Source organism: Hyalella azteca, unplaced genomic scaffold (assembly GCF_000764305.2).
Source record: "Hyalella azteca isolate HAZT.00-mixed unplaced genomic scaffold, Hazt_2.0.2 contig3312, whole genome shotgun sequence".
Lineage (NCBI taxonomy): Eukaryota > Metazoa > Arthropoda > Malacostraca > Amphipoda > Hyalellidae > Hyalella > Hyalella azteca.
Window position 1 is genome coordinate 248,115 of NW_025933564.1, and position 27,113 is coordinate 275,227.

The 27,113-nt window shown below is 40.0% G+C and overlaps 1 protein-coding gene across 1 annotated transcript in view; it reads left to right on the forward strand.

Annotated features, from left to right (window-relative positions):
- The first annotated feature begins 19,814 nt into the window (after positions 1–19,814).
- Positions 19,815–27,113, forward strand: part of LOC108668766 (SLIT-ROBO Rho GTPase-activating protein 1) — a 50,590-nt gene continuing 43,291 nt past the window's right edge. Inside the window, exon 1 of the mRNA XM_047879547.1 lies at positions 19,815–20,093. Coding sequence (XP_047735503.1) covers positions 20,024–20,093 — 70 coding nt within the window. The 5' untranslated portion in view covers positions 19,815–20,023. The remainder of the gene's footprint in view (positions 20,094–27,113) is intronic.

Below are 27,113 nucleotides of genomic sequence, written 5' to 3' on the forward strand. Positions count from 1 at the left end.
TAATTTAAGGCAACGCAGTGCAGCTGGTGCCACAAGTTGACGTGCGGCACATTGTGGAGGATAACAGCCTGTGGCTAATGCCACAGTGTGGCATGAAACGCAGTTTGGCATATAACACAATTTGTTACGTGACAAACAGTTATGATTTTAATGCATACAGTGTAATAATTTCATATCAAACTCAGTAATAATGTGTTTTCAGTCGTTATTATAATGCGCTGTTGGCATATTGTGTTAAATGTGCGAGCATGCACCAAGCAATGACGTGAATACAGCGATTATCTTAACGTGAGATATTGAGGTGAATTACTTTCAGGACATTCAGTGTCATAATGTGAGGCCAACAAGTGTTTTAATGTGAAGGAATACAGTGTTATAATGTAAGGCCGAGCAGTTTTATAGTGTCAAGAAATACAGTGTCGTAATGTGAGGCCGAGCAGTGTCTTCATGTGAAGGCAAACATGCGGTTGTATGAGGTCATTCAATGTCGCATAATGAGTTCAAACAGTTCAAAGTCTGAAATAATACATTGCCCTTGTGTGATGCCATACAGTGTCATGGTATGATGTTATACAGTGTCATGGTATGATGTTATACAGTGTCATGGTGTGATGTTATACAGTGATGTTATACAGTGTCATGGCGTGATGTTATACAGTGTCATGGTGTGATGTTATACAGTGTTATTTTACGAAGTTATCACTCATATTTTTAGGGCACTTGATGGAATTCTGCATTTGGCTGTTCACATTAAATTTTTTTTCATAAATGTGATTAGCGAATTGCAATTTCACTTCCTGGTTTACCTCATAAATTTTTTGTGGCTTGGTGCTTGATTGATGCTTCACAATCCGATTGATGCGTAATGTTCGGCGTAGTTCCGATTATAATTTTATGTTAAGTTTCTTTCATTTAAAGGCAATCAAGTGGACGGATGTGAAAATTCTAGCTCTAAGAATTCACAGCTTATAGCGACGATTCATTCGCACGCGATCGAACAGACAAGGTCAATAATGCAATACAAATCAGTGGTGTGATGGTTATTGATAGTGAAATAGGTGCTAATAGTGCAATATAAAATAATAGTGTAAATGGTATTAATAGTGTGATAGGTTTTAAGTGAACAGCCAAGTGGTCAGCAAGGATGACGTGAAGCGCAGGATCGAGCCTTCAAAGTGCATCATCACAGCAGCCACCTCCCGCCCCACAGCATGTCGCTCAGGGTGGGTACAGCAACAACATCTTCAGTTGTAAACCGCTGTTTTATATGAAATATTTACGCTATATGAAAGTTATTAAATGTAAATTTTATAATAAAAATATTCTGCGTTAAGGGGTGAAATATTTTTAAAACGTTTTTAAAAATGGGTTATAACCTCCCTGGACCGAAAATGGTGTCTGAAATGATGTTGATATAAATTGGAGACTACTGGTTAAATATATGCAAGATTATTATTATCTTCCTTAAATGATGCGTAAAATATTAAAAAGAAGTTTCAACGTGATGCCTTTTTTTATTTTCCTGCTTATGTCATGAAGATTTATTAGAGTAATTCATCCATTTTCAGCTAATATAGGGAGAAAAATAAGAGATATTTCTGTGCCTGTGGCCAAAAGTCGAAATATATTAAATGTAGCACTAAATGTTCATTATAATCTTCATAAATGTGCTCTGGACACTCAGTGCAGCCATTTAATGAATTCTAATGTTTAATTATTTACAGACAATAATGTTACTTCTCTCACAGTTTTTTTATCAGTTGTTTCGTTAAAATAAAATATAACAATATAAAGTAGATATATAAAAAAGCTTTACAATTAAAGGGAATAATTTTTAATTTATTTTTCAATGCGGAACAAAAATAACATATTTAGGAACGAAATAGCACTGAGGTCATATATGACCCTGTGGTGAAATAGCACTGAGGTCATATATGACCCTGTGGTGAAATAGCACTGAGGTCATATATGACCCTGTGGTGAAATAGCACTGAGGTCATATATGATCCTGTGGTGGAATAGCACTGAGGTCATATATGACTCTGTGGTGAAAGAGCACTGAGGTCATACATGACCCTGTTGTGGAATATCGTGCCGAGGCTGGATTCATTTATGGTCATGAATCATTTATTCATGAACGACAAACAGGACAGTTAATCAAATAGAAGTTAAGAGTCTAAATTTTTTTTTAAATAGAGCTCTAGACTGTCGAAGTAGAGGTAACGGTTTGGTAGTCTCTCTACAAATAAAGGAAGCCTATGTTAAATTTGATAGTAATTTCTTGGTTGATTAAACCAATTTCAAATTATACTGCATTCGAATAGGTACACAGATCACACTCTATGACATTTCCTAAAGCATATAACTGCAGATGCTGAATTTCGTCTCACTTGTATTTGCACGTTATCTAAGAGCATATCAGGGTAACGTTGCACTCTGCTCCAGGATCTTGAACAACCCATTTTCTTGATGTTAAACCTAATACTACGGTTTTCTTCGTTTTTCTTTCTAGCTTCAAAATAAATGCTGAAAATTCATTCGAAATATCGGATCCTACAAGCCCTATTTGGTACGTGTGCCATGAAAGGTTTTAAGAACAAAATGTTAACCGTTTGTCCCTGTTATTCTTGTTATAATGTCCCGGTAACAAGAGTTAACTTTACCGCATACATTAACCATCGTCGTAGAAGGAATTCGTGTTGAAAGTGCCTAGTAACGTAACTGGTGTCTGTAGATAAAAGGTTAACCAGTAGTCTACGGATACAATAACCTTCATTGATGATATTCTTGTTCGATGGCCTGGTAACAAGAACTGATGTCACTATAGAAAGAATCCATAGGAACTGAATGAGGGAAACAATTTAGGAGAACTGCATTAATTAAAAACTACACTCTTGCCGTACCGCTCGCGATATACTAAGATATCTATTACAGCCACTCTCGATAGGGTAACGTGGGGCCTGTCTCTTATACACATCTAGATGTGTATAAGAGACAGATGTTATACAGTGTCATGGTGTGNACGATATATTAACTACTTATAACTATCACCCACGATATACTACTAAAAATATGTTAGCACAACCCACGAACAAGGCGACGATCTACAAACTCCATGAACACTTTACTTTTAAAGATACTGAACTCTTACCATAGCCTTGTTGTCTGCTAAAAATTTGCTGCGCATTCTTTCACTCCTCGCACTATTTTAAATATCACAATTTTGAATCAATTATTTTATATATCACAATATCCCGGGCCATTATATACGGTTGCCGTCTTCAATGTACACGTCGGGAATGACCCATCCTTGCAGTAAGTACTGTCCTATAATGGGTCAGCCTCTACCAGGATCCCATATTCCTAATCCTTGTGTCCTTCTGACATCCTTCAGACGTGAAGACTCTCCGGACACCTACAATAATTGCTGTAATGAGTGAAGTAATGAGTGAAGTAATGAGTGAAGTAATGAGTGAAGTAATGAGTGAAGTAATGAGTGCAGTAATGAGTCAACTAATGAGTGAAGTCATGAGTGAAGTAATGAGTGAAGTAATGAGTCAACTAATGAGTGAAGTAATGAGTCAACTAATGAGGGAAGTAATGAGTGAACTAATTAGTGAAGTCATGAGTGAAGTCATTGACGTTGAATATTTTGTTCTACCACCACTACCCCATCTGACTTCTGTCTTTCGCTATTTGCAATCACCTTACGCGGCCTCGGTTTTATTGTTATTCGGAGATCCCGAGCAAGTTACTTCTCGTAAATTGCTGTCAAATTTCATACTATTTAAAACATCGCGCTGGCCCGTTGCAGAATACGTCTGAATTCTCCAAACACGATTCCGTTGAATTGAGCACACGTATATACTCACAGTACATGCACATACGGGCATACACAAAATCCTTTAAACTTTAAAATTTAAAATACATCTCACACACACACACACAAACACAAACACATACAAACACACACACACATACACAGCACACACACAACACACTCACACAGCACACACGAGCCACCCTCGCAAGGCTCGGTCAGCTTTACTATGCTACGTACCTCAGCTTCCTGACACTCAGACATCTCCACGGCGACCTCAAGCTTGCTGAGAACGTCACAAGCATGAATCAATTTTACACGATACTGATATAATATTTTAGGCGTGTTATATCTTAAGTATGATATATCTTGATAAATCAATTTTACACGATATTGATACGATATTTTAATGAATGGTAGGCGAGTTATATCTTAAGTATGATATATCTTGATAAATCAATTTTACACGATACTGATATAATATTTTAATAAATGATAGGCCTGCTATATCTTAAGTATGATATATCTTGATAATTCGTAGGAATGCGATATATTAATTAATGGTTAGTATGTGGTATGTGGTTAGTATGTGTACTGTATAGTGTAGTTTAAACGTAATATTTTAATGATTTTTAGCAATGTGAAAATAAGAATATCTCATCTCGAATAAAATCAGGATCGAGATCTACCTTTGTATGTTAGCCACTCACAATAGAGTTTGTCGTAGCGTACAGCACTGCTGCCGTACGGTCAAAACACGTTGACAACACGAAGTGTCCGAAGTACACGTATAATATATAGCGGCCTATATATATTCAATACATATTCTTCTATAATATATATGGAAGTGTCACAGTCCAGATGTCGTGCTGGCAGAAGTGTCACAGCCCAGGTGTCGTGTAGGCAGAAGTGTCACAGCCCAGGTGTCGTGTAGGCAGAAGTGTCACAGCCCAGGTGTCGTGTAGGCAGAAGTGTCACAGCCCAGGTGTCGTGTATGCAGAAGTGTCACAGTCCATGTGTCGTGTCTGTCGTGGTGCTTACTTAGGGCACATTTATGTCCAGTAAACTCCACGGCTTTTTGTCTGTACTTTTAAATATATTGTATTCCTTCATAATACTCAACATTTTTGTTAAATCTGCATTTCAAGATATGAACATGATAGAAGATTCTTTGAGACTGATATATATTCTATTTATCCCAATAATGATTATCTGATAACAGCTCAATTTACTCATGAGAAGGTAATGATAACTTGACATATACGGATACTATATAACAGTCAATGCTATTCCTACCTATAAATGCCTGGTAACGGGAGTTACCAACAGTATACAAAGAGTTCACAGCGACCTTCGCGTCACCAAGAGTTACTCTCTTAGGTTGCTTGCAAAGCAGCGTTACACTCAAAAAAAATGGAATGGCGCTGTCCAAATAGCCATGCATTTTTAGCGCATTTTCTCATTTATGGAAAAAAATGCACTATTGTGCTCGCCATGTCCGTCTGTCTGTCTGTCCGTCCGTCTGTCCGTCCGTGACCCCGTTTTCGTCGACGAGAAAATGCGCTCTCTGTTACTCACTGCAGTGAGTACTGAGTTATATTTTTTCCCCCTTTTGCGGATCGTGCTGAACAAATTTTACTCGGTAGAACAACGCATCAGTGCCAAGTCTTGATTGTGTGTCTTATGTTCGCGCAATATAAGCTATTAATATTTTTGTAGCATTTGGTTGGCTGTTATTTTTAATAGGAAAATATTGACATGGTCCAAAATATGATAATAGTGACATGATCAAGCTCAGTCAATGACAAAAATAGTATAATAGTGACATGGTCAAGCTCAGTCAACGAAAAAAAAACAGCATAATAGTGACATAGTCAGGCTCAGTCAACGTCAAAAATAAGATAATAGTGACATGGTTAACTTACTTGACATTAAAAATAGGATAATAGTGACATGGTCAAGCTCAGTCAACGAAAAAAAAACAGCATAATAGTGACATAGTCAGGCTCAGTCAACGTCAAAAATAAGATAATAGTGACATGGTTAACTTACTTGACATTAAAAATAGGATAATAGTGACATGGTCAAGCTCAGTCAANGGGGTGCAGCCCGGGGTGAGTTGTGCCAGGGTCTGGGGTGCAGCCCGGGGTGAGTTGTGCCGGGGTCTGGGGTGCAGCCCGGGGTGAGTTGTGCCGGGGTCTGGGGTGCAGCCCGGGGTGAGTTGTGCCGGGGTCTGGGGTGCAGCCCGGGGTGAGTTGTGCCGGGGTCTGGGGTGCAGCCCGGGGTGAGTAGTGCCGGGGTCTGGGGTGCAGCCCGGAGTGAGTTGTGTCCATGTCTAAGAATAAGGAGAAACAATCATTGGAAGGCAACAGACCAGACCTCTTCCCTCCAGAGAAAAAATGGGGTAGGGGCTTTGAACATTCCACTTCAAATTACAGCCGTCGTATGGTCGGCCACCCAAAGCATGTTATCCACACGCCCATAACACGCCGTAATATTTCATGCGTGGTCAGGCGTTGCTGACGCCGCGGCTGCTGACCTGGCGGCGGCGCAGCGCAACTTTAAAGCGAGATTTTCCTGGAAGTGCGCCGCCATGCAGGCCGACGCGACTCTGTATTCCATTCAGCATACAATAATTCTGTGTGAATGAGTGTAGGTGTATACATACACAGGGGGCAGACAAACACCCAGGGTATCAGTTATAAAATTGTCTGGGGTATGCATACACAGAGGACGGATGAGCAATCAGGGTATCAGTTTTAAAATTATCTGGGTCATATTGTCGAAATAGTGACACTCTGTCTCATTCACAGCGTGAGTATAGTGAATAAGCGTAGCACTTATGCACTATTTTGTCGGGCCAAGCTGAGTCATTATGACTCACACGCAAAGCTCAAATCTGCATCGCCATATTTACATAATTTCTCTCCGTAGACCCCAAGAAAATTCTCTTCATATTCACATAGATTAATTGTATTGTGTTTGAGCTATGAATTGTGTATGACAATAGCAATACAATGAATGAGGGTTGACTTCCCTCGTACGCTCTCACGTCACACGCAGCCTCGGTCATCTCAAGAAGTATGACCACCGACGAGTAGCTTCTGGCCCCATACTTTCAAAAAAAGTTAAGAGATCGTAAGTTCATCAGCCAATCATTGACGGCCTTTCAGGCAAAATCCACCAATCATAGACAAGAAAATAGAGCGTAAGTACTTACGTTCACTTGACGAGTGTTGAAAGTATGGCCTCAACCAGACGTGGCCCAATTCCGCGGCTAGAATACTACTGTGATCGCGTGTCAGGATACCAAGAATATCGGTTTGTCAGGATAAGATCATCATAGAAAGTCTGGATACTGAGAAGATAGTATTACAGGATACGACAAAAATCGAAAGTTTAGATGCTAAGGTGACCGTTGGTTAAGATATTAAGACAATCGTATTCAAGGTTACGACCATGATAGAAAGTTAAAATATCCTGTTGACAAGAAGTCGAACTATTTAGCTAACTATGTTGACCGTAAGTCTGTTGCTATGATACTCTTAAGTTAGAGTTTGAGGTTGGCGTTCGGTATAAGATAAGATCATTTACCTCGGATTCTGATTGGCAGATGAATTTAGATTAATTTTCAGCTATAAAACCGCATTTCGCTTAATTTTAATTTTAATTTCCAGCAAGTGTTCCCGATGTCGTAGAATACTTTGGAATTTCCGAGATTGCCAGAGCGGTGCCCACGTGCTGCCAGAGCAGCTCGCGTTGCCAGAACCTGCGTTGCCGGTGCCAGTATGTCGCCAGTAGTTGCCACTATCTGCTGCAGTTCTCGTTATTATGACAAGACGCAGCGCTGGCGTTTCTTTATGCCGTCAACAGTCGTGCTTGATGTCAACAAACGTCGCCTCAAACATCGCTGTTTGGCGCCAAAAGGAGGAGCCTTGGTTGAACTATATAAGGTTGACCCACGAGAAGTTCCGTCTTTCAGTTCAGCTTTCTTGTTACGTCACATATATCGAGAAACGTAAACAAACCCGTCATTCCCATGACGGATTGGTTGACTGGTTTGATCGCATTTCGGTGATTGGTTAATGCCCGTGACGTCACTGAGATCAGTGACGTCACAGGCGAACAACGAACTACATCCGCAAAAATGAGCTATGCGTTACCACGTGCGCAGGACGCACCGTTGCGTTACCACGTGCGCAGGACGCACCGCTGCGTTACCACGTGCGCAGGACGCACCCGTTGCGTTACCACGTGTGCAGGACGCACCCGCTGCGTTACCACGTGTGCAGGACGCACCCGCTGCGTTACCACGTGCGCAGGACGCACCCGCTGCGTTACCACGTGCGCGTGGCGCCGGCGTCAGGAGGCGACGCGCGTCCAAGTCGAGCGGCAACCCGCGGCCGCCTCCTCCAGTTGCCCTCTGACCGTGGGAGTGAATGGTTGTGCGGGCTGTCGCTGTGACGATGCCAGTGAAATTTTCGATATACGTTAAATTTTTAGTATTAGAAACTCGTCGCTTACCAGCGCGGATACCGGCTGTCATAGATGATGAGTGTTTGGCTTAGGTTTGCATGTAATTAAATTATTATCTAATTTTGTTCATGTAATTATATAAGTGTTATTACTAATGCTCGCTGGTGTCGAGTCGGGCTCCGAACTGCAGGCTTTGTCGCTGCCAGCCTCACAACACTAGCGACGACCTGCGGCGCTGTCGTAAGGTCTTACGATCCTGCAGTTGTATCGTAGGATCTTACGATCCTGAGGGCGTTGTCGTAGGATTTTACGATGTTGACAGTGCCGTTGTAGGATCTTAATATCCTGAAGGCGTTGTCGTAGGATTTTACGATGTTGACAGTGCTGTTGTAGGATCTTAAGATCCTGAAGGCGTTGTCGTAGGATCTTGCGATGTTAACCGGGCTTTTGTAGGATCGTACGATCATGAAGGCATTGCCGTCAGATCTTACGATCTTGAGGACGTCGTTGTAGGATCTTATGATCCTGAAGGCATTGTCGAAGGCTCTTACGATCCCGAAGAGGCTATCGTAAGATCTTACGATCCTTCGGTACGCTCGTAGGATCTCACGATCCTGAAATCGTTGTTTTTAAGATCGTACTACGCGGCGATGCTTCAACACAAGCCGCTGCTGTGAGTAAGGAAGGAAGGAATGCCAGTCCCATATGCGGGATATTATTCCATATGTCCTTATGTGGATAAATTATTCCCCACAGAGATAAGTAATCTCTGTGAAGAGATATTAGAGATATTAATACCTTTTTGAAGCAATACATTTAGCAGGATATTAACCGTTTACAATTCATCCTTCCCCAACATCGTTAAGCATAACGCTGAATAACTGAATATTCGGCTGCCACGAGTTTTTCATAACTTAGCACTTCTCCCCACACCTTTATTTTCCAACTTATTCATACTCCCATGAATTCTGCCTTAGTTATAAATATTCACCTAAATTTTCAATGGTCTCACTAATGATTAAGTTGTTCGTATTATTGCCTCGGAATTAAATTCCCCACGTGATATCAGCAGATATTACCTGGCAAATGTCAGCAAGCGGAATAACCAAATACTTAAAATGGCCTAAAAATCAAAGCTATATAATAAAATAGCCAATAAAACCAAAGCTATATTATAAAATACATTATAAAATCAAAGCCATATAATAAAATACCCTATATAATCAAAGCCCTATAATAAAATACCCTATAAAATAAAAGTTATATATATAATACCTTATAAAATCAAAGCTTTATAATAAAATACCTTATAAAATTAAAGCTTTATAATAAAATACCTTTTAAAATCAAAGCTTTATAATAAAATACCTTATAAAATCAAAGCTTTATAATAAAATGCCTTTTAAAATCAAAGGTTTATAATAAAATACCTTATAAAATCAAAGCTTTATAATAAAATACATTTTAAAATTAAAGCTATATAATAATAATAAAAAATAAAAAACAAGAAGAGCGTCGCGCGCAGCACAAGCTAAGCCTTATCTCGCCCAGCCCTCCTATATATATGGGAGACGCCTGCCCTTGTCACAGCAGTTAAAGTTCTCCGTTAAAGTGTTTCCACACAGTTAAAGTTCTCCGTTAAAGTGTTTTCTCGCAGTTAAAGTTCTCCGTTAAAGTGTTTCCTCTCAGTTAAAGTTCACTGTTAAAGTATTTCCTCACAGTTAAAGTTCTCCGTTAAAGTGTTTTCTCACAGTTAAAGTTCACCGTCAAAGTGTTTCCTCTCAGTTAAAGTTCACTGTTAAAGTATTTCCTCACAGTTAAAGTTCTCCGTTAAAGTGTTTTAACATTAACGTTCACAGTTAAAGTTTCCTCACCATTAATGTAATAATGTCTGTCACATTCCTTCATTTGAGTCAACGCTGTTGTATTATTCACGCGTTAACTTGCCCTGCACGACTCGTGATCGCTCTCATATTCGTGGGCGCTTTCTAGAAAGAAACTTCCTTTCAATTATTAATAAATACGAGTGCTCGATTTTAAACTCACATGAAAAGTAAATGCCTGCATTCACTCACCTCCCTGTAAAATTGCGTGGATTTAATTTAAGTGGAAATTAGGAGCAAATTTTCCCATCTGATGAAGCAGACAATCCCCTCAGATACCTCCGCCAGACCTATTGTGCAACACAATATTGTTAGATGACCCATAGCACACTGCATCGTTCAACCATGAACTGATGAACCCTGTGGAAATATCGTAATTAAATTAGTTAATTAGTTAGTTGATTATTATTACTGACGTCATTGATACTCGATTAAAAGACGAAGCTGTAGGCGGCCTGCTCGTTGGGAGACAGTGTTCGCCGAGCGCACTTGCCTGGGATCGTCGTACGCTGCACAGCACACATGTTCCTGTTGTACTCATCAGCTCGTACACAGCGTGTGTGTACAGCTGCTGTACACACAGTGTACTGTACAGTGTCAGCACGGACACACAGCACTTGTGTAGTGCAGTGCACTGCACTGTGGCAGTGCACTGCACTATGGCAGTGCACTGCACTATGGCAGTGCACTGAGCTGCTGGAGTGCATCTGCAAGGGAGCATAGAGATGATGTTTCCTGAACTCAGTGACGCTTTCTGACTGGCTTATAAATTTGAGCAAGCACCGACATGGGCTAAACAGACCTCTATATCAGCGCCACCACAACTGGGGCTAAACAGACCTCCATATCAGTGCCACCACAACTGGGGCTAAACAGACCTCCATATCAGCACCACCACAATGGGGGCTAAACAGACCTCTATATCAGCGCCACCACAACTGGGGCTAAACAGACCTCCATATCAGTGCCACCACAACTGGGGCTAAACAGACCTCTATATCAGCGCCACCACAACTGGGGCTAAACAGACCTCCATANCACAGTCCAGGTGTCGTGCTGGCAGAAGTGTCACAGTCCAGGTGTCGTGCTGGCAGAAGTGTCACAGTCCAGGTGTCGTGCTGGCAGAAGTGTCACAGTCCAGGTGTCGTGCTGGCAGAAGTGTCACAGTCCAGGTGTCGTGCTGGCAGAAGTGTCACAGTCCAGGTGTCGTGCTGGCAGAAGTGTCACAGTCCAGGTGTCGTGCTGGCAGAAGTGTCACAGTCCAGGTGTCGTGCTGGCAGAAGTGTCACAGTCCAGGTGTCGTGCTGGCAGAAGTGTCACAGTCCAGGTGTCGTGCTGGCAGAAGTGTCACAGTCCAGGTGTCGTGCTGGCAGAAGTGTCACAGTCCAGGTGTCGTGCTGGCAGAAGTGTCACAGTCCAGGTGTCGTGCTGGCAGAAGTGTCACAGTCCAGGTGTCGTGCTGGCAGAAGTGTCACAGTCCAGGTGTCGTGCTGGCAGAAGTGTCACAGTCCAGGTGTCGTGCTGGCAGAAGTGTCACAGTCCAGGTGTCGTGCTGGCAGAAGTGTCACAGTCCAGGTGTCGTGCTGGCAGAAGTGTCACAGTCCAGGTGTCGTGTCGGTCGTGATGCCTCAGATGAAACTCATTTATGCCCAGTAAACTCTACGGCTTTCTGTCGCTACTTTTAAATATATTTTATTCTCGCATAAAATCTTACCTTTTTGTTAAATCTTAATTTCAATATATGAACATGATAGAAGATTGGTTTAAACTGATATATAATCTATTTATCCGATTAATGATTATATGACAAAAATAGAATAATATTGGCATGATCAGGCTCAGTCAACGACAAAAAAATTCTAGTCGTAACAACTAACCGCTTCCATTAAGAAATTGCCCATTTTTCTTTAATTGTAGCATTAAATTGCATTGAAGATTATATTATTTCCTTGAAGGATTGAGAAATGTATTATTATCAATAAACGATAAAATACATATTGTGCCATACATTTTCATTTAGAATCTGACAGGCAACAAATTCGAATCGAAAAAGATTCTTTGCCACATGAGATACTTTTTGTCTCTATGGATTCAAAAATACGTATCTTGTGCTATTGTAGAGAGAGATTTATTACTCGAATATTATTGTTATAACCGAATGCATATTATGAAATCTATTTAATTTTTGAATTCAACAATTCCTGCCATGAAACAACTTGAATATTTTGTTGTGATGAAACATATATTTCTTCACTAGAACAAACTGTAAAAATAATCACTTGTTCAATATGTCGTTTGAAGTAAGGGAAATATCTTTTATAAGTGAACTATCCATAAGCTTTACATCAGCTGCTGCTAAGTCAGGCTTGAAAAACATATCTTTTGCATTGTTAAATTCAAATATTGGCCCGCATTTTGAACTTGCGAATTGTCTTTTTGTCGCATTTTGAACTTACGAATTTAAATTGTAATGTTTGCAACTTTTAAGTTTGTTGTTGAAGTTTAAATTTCGTGTTTGTCGCGCAGACTGCGTGGGCGAGAGGCGCAGGCTCGCTGAGGCGCGACGCGCGCGACAAAGACTTGGCCATCATCGACGTGGAGGTCGCTGCCCGGGGTGAGTAGTGCCGGGGTCTGGGGTGCAGCCCGGGGTGAGTACTGCGACCAGGACAACTGCAAGTTTACACGTTTCCTGCAGCAATCCTGTGACCAGGTTACCACTGCAAGTTTACACGTTTCCTGCAGCAATCCTGTGACCAGGTTACAACTGCAAGTATACACGTTTCCTGCAGCAATCCTGCGACCAGGTTACCACTGCAAGTATACACGTTTCCTGCATCAATCCTGCGACCAGGTTACAACTGCAAGTTTACACGTTTCCAGCATCAATCCTGCGACCAGGTTACAACTGCAAGTATACACATTTCCTGCATCAATCCTGTGACCAGGATACAACTGCAAGTATACACGTTTCCTGCATCAATCCTGTGACCAGGTTACCACTGCAAGTTTACACGTTTCCAGCATCAATCCTGCGACCAGGTTAGTAGCGGTAGCGGTAGCGGCCGCTACATTTCAAAGTAGCGCTGCCCAGCTCTGACTACGACAATATTGCCTTTAAAAGTTCAATCGTTTTTACTCGTCGTTGATGTGCCATTTCTTGATCCCTAACTGAACAGCTTCATCAGCAGACGCGATGTTTACAAACATTCATAGAAGACGAAATCGAAGATGACCCGACACATGTTTCAGAAACCTCCTTGGAGACACGCGTCTAATTCCATTTACACCGAATTGGATAAGCAAAACCACTACATAAGCAACAAGGCACGAAAAGGAAAAGAATCGGCTACATGCCACATCAGGCCTACACTTCAGCGCCGAGATCAATATGTTATGTTATGTTATGTTACACTGCACACATAAATAAGGACAGCATTAGATTTTCAAACATAAGATCTATAGTGGAAGACATACTATAAAACATTATCATGGTGGGTGTCGAGTGAAATTCACTACATAAAGAAATTAAACGTTTAGGCTCTGTTTTCGGGATAAAAGCATTTATTTATCATTACGAATTAACTATTCCCCAAAAGCCTGGTAAATGTCACATGTGTGTACGCTTAACCATTCACTCACAAAACCAAGGCTAGGCAAGTTTGTGGGCTGTTAGATCCCGCACTTCAGCCTGCCGCGTTCGCATCATTTGCAGTCTTTATTACGAGTTTATCCTTGAATAAATTGTGCATTATTAGTTTGTGAGACTTATTATTGCTTTACAGGCTAATGTAGCTTGCGTGAGTTCAGACGAGGCGACATGTTGTTGTCCCGTTCTCGTGACTTTTAGCCTAAAAATGTGTCTTTTTTACGATTACTTGCAACATTGCGAGTCCCATGCTACGTTAATTATTGCTTAATGACGTCCCTCTGTGTGTGCAAACATGGTTAATGTTGTCAACTGGACAAGCTTCAATGAACCGTTTTCGTTCGAATTATCTATAAAATATTTTGAAAATACTGTCAGAAAATATCGTTTCTTCATTAGTGTAGTATGACTCAGTCCAACCTCATGGTCATAGGCCATTCTCTGTTTTGAACAGCGACAAGAATATTTCAATTGCTGAATATGAAAAATATAAAACTTATGGCAAATATTTTAGAGTATGATCAACCGATATGATGCTTCAATAGTCTGAGTCGATTCATCATTTCTGAAATTAATACAATTCCCAACAATGGTTCTATTCAGCGAGCACCAAAGTTTTATTCAGACTCCCTATCTTAATGCGTGGGAGCGTGCGAGTTACAGTCAGTTTGTCTTCAATGAGGCACTTAGCACTCTAGAAAATAATAGGATCAACGCCGCTCGCTGGCCACCCATACGCCACCCATACGCCACCCATACGCCACCTCTGCGGCTCCAGTAAGAGGACCGTTGCCGCAGCGAGGCTCTCAAGACGTGACCGTCCCTATAATGGACCGGGTGCTGCCCCCCAGGCGGTTGAGACCTATCATGTTGGGGGGAGCAGACTGTGAGGAGGGTTTGTAGGAACATCTTTTCTGTCGTTAGGGCGATGTTACAGATGTTCAAGATGATGTTAAAATGATGTTAAAGGTCGTTCAGTGCATGAAGCTGATTGGGAAATGTTTGTAAATGTTGATATATGAAATTAACGGTGATGACGATGTATAATAAAAGATCTTTTCAGTTTACTCTATTGTTAAACAGAATCGTTGCACAATAATACAATACAATAAACGAGGAAACAACGTACGCTCAATGAAAATTAAATTGGCCACACTCGCATATTGTGCCCAATACTAAGCTATCTTTGATGATGTTTATTCGTTGGAATACCCGGTGATGATTTGTTGTTGAAAACGTGGTGTTGATTGGTGGTTAGATAAATGGCATCGTAATTATTTATTAGAGGCTGATCCCGCTTATCGTACGGAAAACGTCTGCAACAGAATTGCATATCTCAGAAAAGAGTCTATTCGCACTTACTTAGATTTAGCCAGAGTTTACGAATGCTGATTTGTGTCACTTTGTGTAAAGTGAGCTTGCATCCTAATTTTTTTATGAGCTAGCACAGCGGCCGAATCATCCCAATTCAAGCAAAAATGCCGCAAAAAATTCCTCATTGCAAACATGAGTACTCTTACAACAGCCGAGATCGCCTTGTTTTTGCAGTAGGAACAACAGCAGAATCTCGTTGTCTCTGTATACGAGCATCTCTGTCTTTCACGCCTACGAGCGTCAGAGCTTGTCGCCCTCATCTCTACGTTGTTGGTCAGCAGCAAACCTGACACAAACTCGGACGATGAAATGTAGCTGAGCGACTCTCAGCTGCAGAAATGCGGGGGTGTGAAATAACCAGCGTGAGCGTGTGTTGTCTTGAGAAATTGGGTTCTGGAATTTGAGTGGAAACAGAATTAAGAAAAGTGCAAGTTCGATGCAAGCAGAAAGGCTTTCTTTTAATGGTTAAGCCGTAATAAACAATTGTTATTTATCAAAACATTACTAATCAATGCTCGCTTCTAGGTTTCGTGAACCTGAGTGCTGCTTAGTAACGCCAAAGAATATTTCAATTATTTGAAGATAAGAACCTTTCACAAGGAACCATTTCATTTCCTTTCCGAGCCAAGCCTCGAGCTTGCAAAGTTCACGGTACGCCTACACTCACGTCGAGGCGCGGCACTCATGTGAATGTCATCACTAATTGTGAGGAACTCAGAGTCGGGCGTGAAACAAGGACCTGTGCCGAGATTTGTGGTCTCTGCAGCGCGGCCGTTATTCAGACGCCAACCTTCCAGTATGGCAATTCAGTGACTGTAACACAGCTGCAAACAACGTTATTCATGCGCCAACGTCCCAGTGTGGCAATTCAGTGACTATAACACAGCTGCTGACAACTTTATTCAGACTCCATTTTTTCAGTGACGATTAAGTGTCAACAACGTTGCCGCCTGAATTGACTTCATTCTGACACCAAAATTAATAGACGTACCGCTGACTCCTTCATCAAAGTTATTGTTTATTTCACCGCTAGAAAACTGCCCATACCCTGAGCAATGTGCGAAAGTATCCGTATAAATTATACGGTTCGCGACATGACCCGAGATATTTCGTTTACTATATTCTTATCAACGCAGTGCGATGATTCAAAAACTATGATTCATTTGTACTTTATAACGGTGCTTTCTCTTTGAGGGTCCTGCCACATGGCAAGTTTACCTACAAGACGCGATTCACTAATTAATTGTTACATATACATTAAAGACGGTGACCTTGAACGGAGAGATGAACCTACACAACTTCCGAGCCCATTTGCGTCTCATGCACTGCATGAGGCCGCGATACTTTGTATGCGCCGCAGTAACTGTCCTCAGTCTGTCCTGCCCTGACTCTATACGAGGGACTGGTTGCTTCTTGCTTTTAATTTAGCGTTTTTTAACGTTCGATCGAGGAAGGCATGATTGCGACTTCTCATGAGATGTGCTCTTCTGTTCTATAACGCTCTACATTTCCCCGTCCTCTTCTTGTGACGCTCGCCACCTCCCTCTCCTTTAGCTACGCCCTCCACCTCGACGGAAAAGAATAAAGCGTGACTCTTGAACTAATTCCATACGTGACACTGCGGCTGTCCGAGGTTTGTCCTCATTATAACACTCAGGGTGACGCTTGCCTGTTGTCACGCTGTGATGCGGCAAATGGTGATGATGATTATTAGCTGAGATGACAAACGTCATTGACCTCATTTAATACCTCTGTGCAGTTCGTGATGGTTTTTCGCAATAATGATGCAGTCGTGGGAAAATACCGCCGTGTTCTCATGACGCCACCGCTAAGTTTTCACGGTGGCCCCTCGTGCTTTTCTCTTGCTTTTCTCTTACAGTTTGATTGTTATTCGTGGCAAACAATTGGTGTCATTTTTATTGTTCGGCCTATATATACTACATCAGAAATACCTCTCCAAGTGATCAGATAAGACACGCGTTCAACTTGAAAGCGCGTTTGAAAATGCGGAACCTAGTGGATGGCTGAGGTTGCCCTACTGTCTAATCCTATATAAGATGACAGGTCGGCACAACTCAAATTTGATATTTTCATAACTTTCTGAGATCAAACCCGTGTTAATTTCAAAGAAAAAAAATGGGTCGGTAGGTAACTTCTCAACTTATCGTTCGTTGCTTCTTGACATTTAAATGAAACAATATCGACACTTGGCGCAAAATTTTACTCACTGCAATTGCATCTCTAATTCGCAAAATTGTACGGCTATTGTAAGCCGTAGGAATCAAAATAAGTTCTTTTAATTAAATGCAAAATTAAAATGCTGACTAGGTTCCATCCAGGCATATGACGTTAAAACAATGAAGATTACAAGTTACTTAAAAAAAGATCATGCAACACAATTTCAAGGTTGGATATTATACAGAATTAATTAGATAGAACAGTGCCCAAAAACAGTGGAATTCTTGAGAAGCTTCAAATGATAACAGAGTCTTACTACGCATACAAGCGTCCTGACAATCATCGGATTTACGGTGATTTCTATACCACGGAAGAGCCCACGAATGCAGTGGTTAATTACGCCGAGCTCATACGCATCAAGCATCCATTTAAATGTGTGTCTTAAAAATATGCGTGGCTTAATTCTGATCATATTGCTACGTATTATATGATATACGTATTATATGATATGATCACATATTTCTACGTATTATATCGTATTGTAGTAGCAATAGTTAACACCCGAATCGCGTGCTGCAGTTGATGTCTGTCAGGCGTCCAAGGCTCGGAATCATTGACGGCCTTTCAAGCAAAATCCACCAATCATAGACAAGAAAATAGAGCGTAAGTACTTACGCTCACTTAGCGAGTTTTGAAAGTATGGCACCTGAACGCTAGGCAAGGGCGAAGAGTTGCTGCTGGTGTTGGTGTTATGGACCTGCATTAGCAATATTGAAGCAGATGGCTGAAATACACTGCATCTCAGCAATGTGCTTCTATGCCTTCTGCATATATACCTGTAGTATCATCTGCATCGTTGTCCTTTACAGCATTAATATTTTTGTATTATGTGCATGGAACTTAGCAGTTCCAGGCCACGATGGAACGACTGCACTTCGAATACCCATAATCTGATACATGAATCCTGATATTCAGCTTTTCCTTCCCTACGGTTGTCATATACATATCGGCCAGCCATGCAATTGTCGTCTGCTCCAAGAACCTCTATAGCACTGAGATTTTCATTCTATAAGTTTCATCTCTGACATTTGTGTCTTTTATTCTATTTTGGTCTTCCATAATGTCGGCATCTGCACCGTAGCCTTCCATAACCATAACTGCAACAACTGTCATCTTCGTCCGACGCAAATATTTTATTTTCATCTACATCTCTTCCCTCTGTATCACGGCCCTCTGTATCATGGCCCTTTGCATCACGGCCTTCTGTATCACGGCTCGCCTGCATCATTGTCATGAGCCAAATGCTGAATATAATTATTTCAGTCAGTAAGTGAGCTGGCTTTTCATACCTTCTTAGAAAATGCCGATCTTTCGTCGCGTGGGTGCAAAAAATAATACAAAATCTCGGCTGACGTTAAGTTCGCAAATTAATTTCGTAAATTAAGCAGCGATGCGTTAATTTCTCATTATCATTAATGCGGAATGTGGCATCGTCCTCTTCCGTGTTAAGTTTTGTTAATTCAATTTAAATCAGTTCATAATTACATTTACTTTAAATTGGTTTAGGAAAGTAATTCAAATAATTGCGTTTATTTCGAATTTTGTTCAGCAACGCAATGAATTTCCTTGACGAGTGCATCGCTTGCATCACCGCGCGGCGGTGTGACATGCGCTGTATGGCGCAGTGAATAATATTCTTGGTGGCGGTCTGGCTCTTTAAATAAGGCTAACTATAACATAAGAGACGCAGGTTACGACCATCGTAAGGCTTACGTGTTCAAATAAGGCTGACTATAACATAAAATAACTCATGTTACAACCAGCGTAAGGCTTACGTCTTCAAATATGGCCGACTGTTACACAAAATAACTCAAGTTACTACCATCGCAGGGCTTATACGTGTTCAAATAAGGCTGACTGTAACACAAAATAACTTTGGTCATATCCATCGTAGGGATTTGATTAAGTAGTCTTAGGCAGGAATCTTAAACTTATTTGATGTTCCTTAGGCAAACATTGATTTTAAATCCAAACAACGCCTCACAAATTCGTCGGTATTTTTTAAACTTGGACTATGATTGGCAGATGACTGTTTATTTGCGGTGATGTTTTGATGATTGCCGCTTTAATTATGTATACTTTTCCGGCTAGGTAACGAGTCCTTACAGTGATAGCTAACGTAACTGATAACTGCTTTAAAATTACGCCACTCTATAAATTTTGTTAGCAATTGGGTTGAGTTGCAAATGTCTACGAAATTATTGCAAGGTGCTTCCAATTTTCTGTTTTTTCCTTATTTTTTAGATTAAATTTAGTAAAGGTAGTTGTTTCAATTGGTTTATTGTGAATTAATTACGATACGTTTTTATTTCCAGTGAATTGTTTGTTTTTGATGTTAGTTGCTGTTGCGAAATGTGACACTGCAGATGTGAGTTAATTTTTTCTTGCATGAAATGGATGTTGTTTCAACTAATATGTTTAATATTTCAATGTGAAACTCTACGTTATTTACTTGTGTTTCGTTGCTTTGTTGTGTGTAACTTGATCCGTACCATGGAACAAGTTCTGATCGTGAGTGTTAAATCAGCAAACGTGAACAATGATCGATAAATTTTATGGTCGTCGTTGAAATATTATACGAACACGATGCTTCAGTGCTTCGCCGGCCACCGGCCCGAGTCTGCGTACAACCGAGAGATGAAGATATACTTCCCAGGTATGACCTCACCCTACTTCCCAGGTATGAACTCCCCCTACTTCCCAGGTATGAATTCGCAGTTATGAACTCGCATGATCCGAGCTTTAGCTTCCTTGCATAACAGGTATGTCAATATTATCATATTATTCCCTGCATCTGGCCTTTTGATTTATTTCTATGTTTAATTTGTTGTAAGATACTTCTCTGCAGTTTCCTTACTTTAAAACTTTTTAGCGTTTGACGTCTTTGTGTTTAGCCTTTGTTTGCGACGTACGCAGTCCAGGATGCAGACCATAATTAAATATGCTCGCTACCTCGTACGGAATGAAGGCGTCCGCGAGGCCGACGGTTTCCTGCCACGCAAAATCATCTTTGCTTTATTATAAGGTGTTCACTGTTTCATTAAATAAAAGTTGGGAGAACAGTCGTTGACTCTAAAGGATTGCAATGTGAAAACTAATGTGTAATCAATATTAATCTTTAATTTACTTGACATTTAATACTTTGTTCATTTTTCATGTGGAAGATAAACTCTTAAACTATTCATTTAATCTCATTACATGAACTATTGTTTAAACCTAAGCTAACGTTATAAATATTCGAGTAGCAATTTTCGAGTTATTTAATGCAGGAAAATTTTGAATTTTGAAATCACTTCAGTTCCGCGGGATGTGATTCGTGACGGGTAGGTCCTATTCTTTACATCTTCAGTTTGCCACTGATTCTAATGGCGAACATATAGTGTAAACGTTTTTCTCTGATTCCCAATTCATTTACCAACCATATTTTATCTGCATTGCTCTAATTTTAGAATTTAAGAAAACTTCTCTTCCCTTCCCTTCCCTTCCCCCCAACACGTAGGCCAACAGAATTCTATTAAATTGTAACAGTAAATAGTGATTTGTGATTTAACTTACTTGAATTATGTTGCTCAGTGCCGCGGCGGGCACCGAGTTTGACGTGTATTCCCGCGTGTATGGTGAATGGATGAATATTCCCGCGTGTATGGTGAATGGATGAATATTCCCGCGTGTATAGTGAATGGTTCCTACAATGCGGAGGTAGTTGCACAACTCACATTCCGCCCCTGCACCTGTCACTGGGTTGCCGGCTGTGATGTATTCTATAGCATCCTTTTGTTAGGAGTCGCTTGCGTATTTTTATAAGTGTCACCGTCGTATAAATCCCCCATAATTGTTGTTCAATTGGTCGCTTGTTTCCATCTGTGCTTGCAAAGCAGACAAAAATAAAAACTCTGCACAAATATCACTGGATGCTGAATGGACGCGAACGCTTGGATGCGCTCACTCGACGGGTTTTTTTGGCCCAGTACCCGAGAGGTCAGAAACACTCGCAGGTTCAATGGGAAGCTCTTACCTGTTTTTTGAGTTCAATAAGAATTCTCTGATCGCGTCATTGTAGAAGCGCTGTATTGTTAGATGCAATTCTGATTCTGTTTTTTTTTTTCATGCCTGCCTATGTGAATAAAGAATCTGAATAACCAATTTAATCGTTATATAAAATAATTGCCTGAGAGGATGACAGCGCGTTGGCAGGACTTCCGTATTAGAGCAGCTTGGCTACAGGAGGCTTTCATCCTAGAGTAAGAGAAACGCGTCCTTTGATACACGACTTGACACTGTAATAAATGTGGGGGATTCAAGATGTTTAGATATTTTGAGGGGGACTATTGTTGTTATTGCAAGACTTCTAAGTGTAAGAACAAGATGTATTTTAGTGTGTTTAAATGTTTTGGTTTTTGGGTGGAGGTTGAAGTTTCAATAGGTAAATTGAGGTAAGCCTGATACAAGAATTGATGTCTCCCGAGTCACCAAGCCAGCCGGAGCGATCCTTTTGTACCAAACGCTCAATTAAATTTCAGTTCATCGCCGACTGCACCATCATTTTTAAATAAAATTCTTGGTGCAAAACTATGCAGAAATTCTGTATAAAAATCGCTCTCTAATTAATGAAAATCTCAAATTTCTTATAAAAGTATTTTAACGCTGGTGATAACCGATCAAATTATCACTAGAAATTGTTCATTGCGCTAAATAATTGTATCCTACACATTACACACGTTAGACTCGCATGGCATCTGGCCAACACGATAGTATTTGGTGTAGTGGGTGGTCGCTCATGTCATGTCAGCCCTCGTCATAACATGCGACGAGGAGAGAGTGACACGACGTCTTGCCTCAGCAGCCCAATTGTAATAATCAACACAATTGTTTCTATTACAGCCTCCTTAAAGGCAGCGTCTGCAGGGTCCCAGAAAAACTTTTATTTACGGACGGATCACTTTGAAACTTGGTACTCATGTGTAAAACTGAGACTTTTTTGTCCGTGTAAATTTTTCGAAAATAATGAAAGGCCGCGTCCAGGCTTCTTCACTATATCTTAAAACTATAACTCACGTTATAAATAAGATCCAAGTCTCTAATCAGTTGTTCTGACCACCAACTCATGCTTTCTTCTTGCCACATACTGAAATATTGTAACGGTGGTCGCAAGCGCAGCTGTAAATGTGAAGTTTTATTAAAATAACGTTGATAGGTTCACAACATCCATTTGTTTGACTGTGAGATGCGGTATTGGTGGACTTAGTGCGAATAGGTATGGAACTTGTTGGTATTAAGTTTCCTAAGTTAGCAGTAAATGTGAAAGTTTGGATTAAAAAAATTATTGAAATATCCTAATTACATCATCCAATCTACATTTTAGTTTAGAACTAAATCCTCCTATTAAAACACGGTCAACTGAAACAGACGTGATCAGTCATTGAGTTTAACTCTTAATCCTACTATCTTGCCGCCAAGTTTCATTGCTATATTTTTATATTTTATTGACAGGAGTTCTATTAACAATTCCGATTGTACAGTCTTCAAACAAATTCGGGAACCACCGAAACTTTCAATTATTTCAATTAATTTTGAACACAATACACTTTAATACTGGTAACAATACATACACATTTTCCTTGAATTAGGTTGTGAGAAAGTTTTTTATTTCTGCTGAGTCACGGTGCGCTCGAGGCGGAGAGAGACAAACGCTCGCGGTTGTGCGGTGGCCTGTGAACACCACCACACTCAAAAACATTCATGGGTCAATGATGTCTAAATAGTGACGCACTTTCTTAACAACAGCTACAGCACAGTGATGACGTAGCATTGATACGCTTTTTTTCGAGCAAAACTGGGTCAGAATGACCAACACAAAGAAAAAGGCGCATTGTTCTTTAGACAAATCCTCCTTCATTTCTCTCAGTGCACAGTGCACTCACGGAACCGGTGACGCTCGGCCGCGGATGATACGACCATAAATTTTTGGTGGTGTTGAGCCCGAACTTTGCCAGAAGTTCTGTAATTTAGCCGGAGCAGATCTCATATAATATTGTCAAATATTTACAATAATACACTTAATTTTAACAGGCAAAATAGCCAAAACCAACATTATTTTAGCTCACATTTTTTTAGAGAAAATAATGCCGATTTTAAGTGAATACTCTATGTTTAAAAATTGAGAATGTTTTTAATGGTTGACAATTTTGTTAAATTATAAAAATATTACTATTTATTGATAATATTGCTATATGTTGAGGATCCATATTAATTGACTGTGAGGTCCGATGCATGGTTATACAGGAGCCGAATCAGTCGCCTCTGTTATAGCTTCGTTTAGTTTGTTGAGTTATCAGCTTTCGTGTCACTATTGTAATGGATTAAAATATCATTAGAGTTAGGGTACTCTTTTAACAAGAACGAAATTCTGAACTAAAGAACACTTGGTATTAATTTTAAGTATAATACTTGAATATTTCTTATTCATATAGTTTCATTAATACTGACGATGTTTTATTTTGAGTTTGTTTTAAAAAGCTGAAAATGCCTTTAAAATATTCCTGTTTTCAAACATCGTATCATTTTTGGTCAATAGTGGAGGAAAATGCTAGTTGACTGAATAGGCATTTACCATCACATTAGTTGACTGAATAGGCAGTTTGTAACATATCAGTTGACTGAATAGGCATTTGGCAACACATTATGTGACTGAATAGGTGGAATTTAAAAGCAAAGAAAACACCAAGCAAATTCACCATATCGATATTGAAAACGTTTTGGAGTCCAGCTCCATCATCAGTTCGAAAAACTAAAAAAAAGTCAGTTTCCGAACTGATGATGGAGCTGGACTCTGAAACGTTTTCAATATCGATTTGGTGAATTTGCTAGTTGTTTTCTTTGCTTTTAAATTCCTTGTGAACTTCCTTGCGATATAAGCAGACTGATAATATAAGTATTTATTGACTGAATAGGCATTTTGCAACACATTAGTTGACTGAATAGGCATTTGGCAACATATGAGTTCTCTGATAAAAGATGGTCCATTATACATGATAATGTTCAGCATACAAAATGATAATGTTCAGCTTATCTCTTCGATCACAGGTCCTCTAACTACTATAACTAGTTTTCCTATGTTGCAGCCGATTCGTTTCAAGCAACAATGACATGGAAAAGCTCAAAAAGTTAGTGATTGGCAGTAAAAACTGGGAAAACAGAAATGGATGGCTGACATTCCTGAATTCTGGTAAGAGAGTAATGACAAGATGCGAAGTAAGGAATTTCGCGATAAATAGTTCCTAGAATAAAACTGACTTTACAACACCGAATAAACCTTAACCTGCCATTTGACTAATTGACTTTTAAAGTTGTTTACGGTAATTTGAACTAATCCGGCTGATGTGATGCCTCAGCCGTAATGTTTTTACCACTTTAATCTCAATAGACCTTTGTCCATTGATGCAACAGTTAGATTTTTGCTTAAATAAATGTCGAGAAGTTTGTTCTACACGGCCAGCAGATTGAGAGCAACATAAAGTTCCTCGCTCCCGGTCGCTGCAAGCCGTGGGGGTTGAGTCGGTGCTCGATGGCTGCGAACGGCCATATGCATGTGTCGCATCTCAGTTATATGAACATCAAAAGGTTTCGTATGATTTTTGTTTGTAAAGCTTTTGATTTGTCAATATTTTGTCTTTAAACGCAGCGAACGATACCTAACAAATTACCAAAGCATATTTTGGTTCCTAAAAGGACAAAGTGACTTATACTAAAGCGATGAAAATATTTGCCGCGCCCTTTTTTATTCGAGGATTGACTTTCGTCGGCGATGGTATACTATTTTTCTCTGTCACTAAATACCATGATTATTTTTATTGAAAATGTGAAAATTGCATCTAGCTATCATCATGATGCAATGTTTGATGTTCCATAAATATGAGGAACACTAGTATGAACTTGCCTGATTAACGACTGGTAAGAAGTTCATCGAGGAAGGAAAATTCAATGACGCGATGGTCCGTCGTCTCAATTGTATTCCGTTGCTTCATTTCCTTAACGGCATTGTAATTTATTATTAATAATATAATCTTTTCACAACTAGCAATCACTGGTGAGCTTACGCACACTAGGATCNTTGTTTTAGATCACGACCACGTCTTCGTAGATCTTTGTTCTTGGTTGTTCTTTGTGACGCCGCTAGCGTTGCAGTCTCTGACTGCGTTACAGTTCACCGTGTTTGGCTCTTTTCATTTAGTTCAGAATCTGTGAGTCAGAAAATCGGAATAGCGTTAGACACGACTTCCTTGTTCATAGATATTCGTATTTAGTGCTTATACTTATATAAAGTGTTAACACACTCATACTAATTAATTTTATTATAATAGATTATTCCAAGTAATTAAATTCAATTACCTCAAACATAATTTTATTTTCACGTCCCCCCTAGTATCCGTACAATTTTTTATTTAGTACAAAAGAAAACGAAACCACACATGATCAGAAGAAATAATTTAGAGCGCTGACTGAAATATTCTATTACTGACTTCTAGGATTGAAGCAAAACATGTTCTGCATTTGTGACAGTCAGACTGCCATTCGATTAATCATATGGACGATATAATGCGTGACTTAGCTAAAATAAGACTCAGTTAATAGATGGTCATTTCAATGTCATGACCTGCGTTTATGTCTGTTATTCATAAATTGTATTTTTAGAAATGGTGATACTGTTAATAGTGATTTACGCAATGATATAAAGGATATTCTTGCGTACAAAATTCAATTGAAAAAGCATGCTTACTTGTATGACTTACTTGGAAAATTGCATGCAGACATTTTAATTCAGTCCCATGGCTTCTGCGGTATAGCGCTGTTCGCTTTATGGCTAGCTCCTAATTTCCCCAAAATTATTATTTCCATAGCTGAGTTTATCTAACCCAAATTTTATGCCGCGTAATAATATCTTTCGAAGATCTGGAGTTTGAATTTCGAACTAGTTTTCCTTCGTATATCAGAGCAGAATTTTGTCGCATGAAATTATTATATACTCGTATATATTTTGAGATAGTTCTTCAGTCAAATGTAATAGTGTATATTCTGAAAATGGTTAAATAATTATCCAGATTCATCATTCCATCAACGTTTATATACGAAATTCATGTTAAGCCAACCAAAATCAATAAATTTGATCATTCAATATCATGTAAAGATTTAATTTCAATGGTGATTCTGTTGAACGAGGTATTATATAGTGGCAGCCATGAAGCTGTAATCGTCGCTGCAGAATGTGTTGAGGTCTTTGTTGTGGTTAGGCGCTTGCTTGGTGCCGCAACATGTTTCTTGTGACGCTATCTTTTTGCCTTTGTTTTGCTGTGTCTGAAGGCGGCGACGCATGATTTATTATGGCATTTGGGCGGCGCTTTATGGCTCTCCTCATACGATAATCTACTCGTTTGTTTGTTGAGTCAAGTTTGTTTGTAATACTTCACATGGTTGATTACTTTTTACCTCGTCTCTACGGGGTACAACACAAGGGCCGGGGCAGTGTGTCGGCTAACACTTTCTTTTGCATTGACTCCCTCCAGTCCTAACTTTTTTCACAATCCGCCCCATCACCATGATGGCCAGACGCTGGCTGGTTGCCAACACTGTTTGAATCCACGTACTTTTCTCTTCTTTGCCGATGTCCTAACTCCTGCAT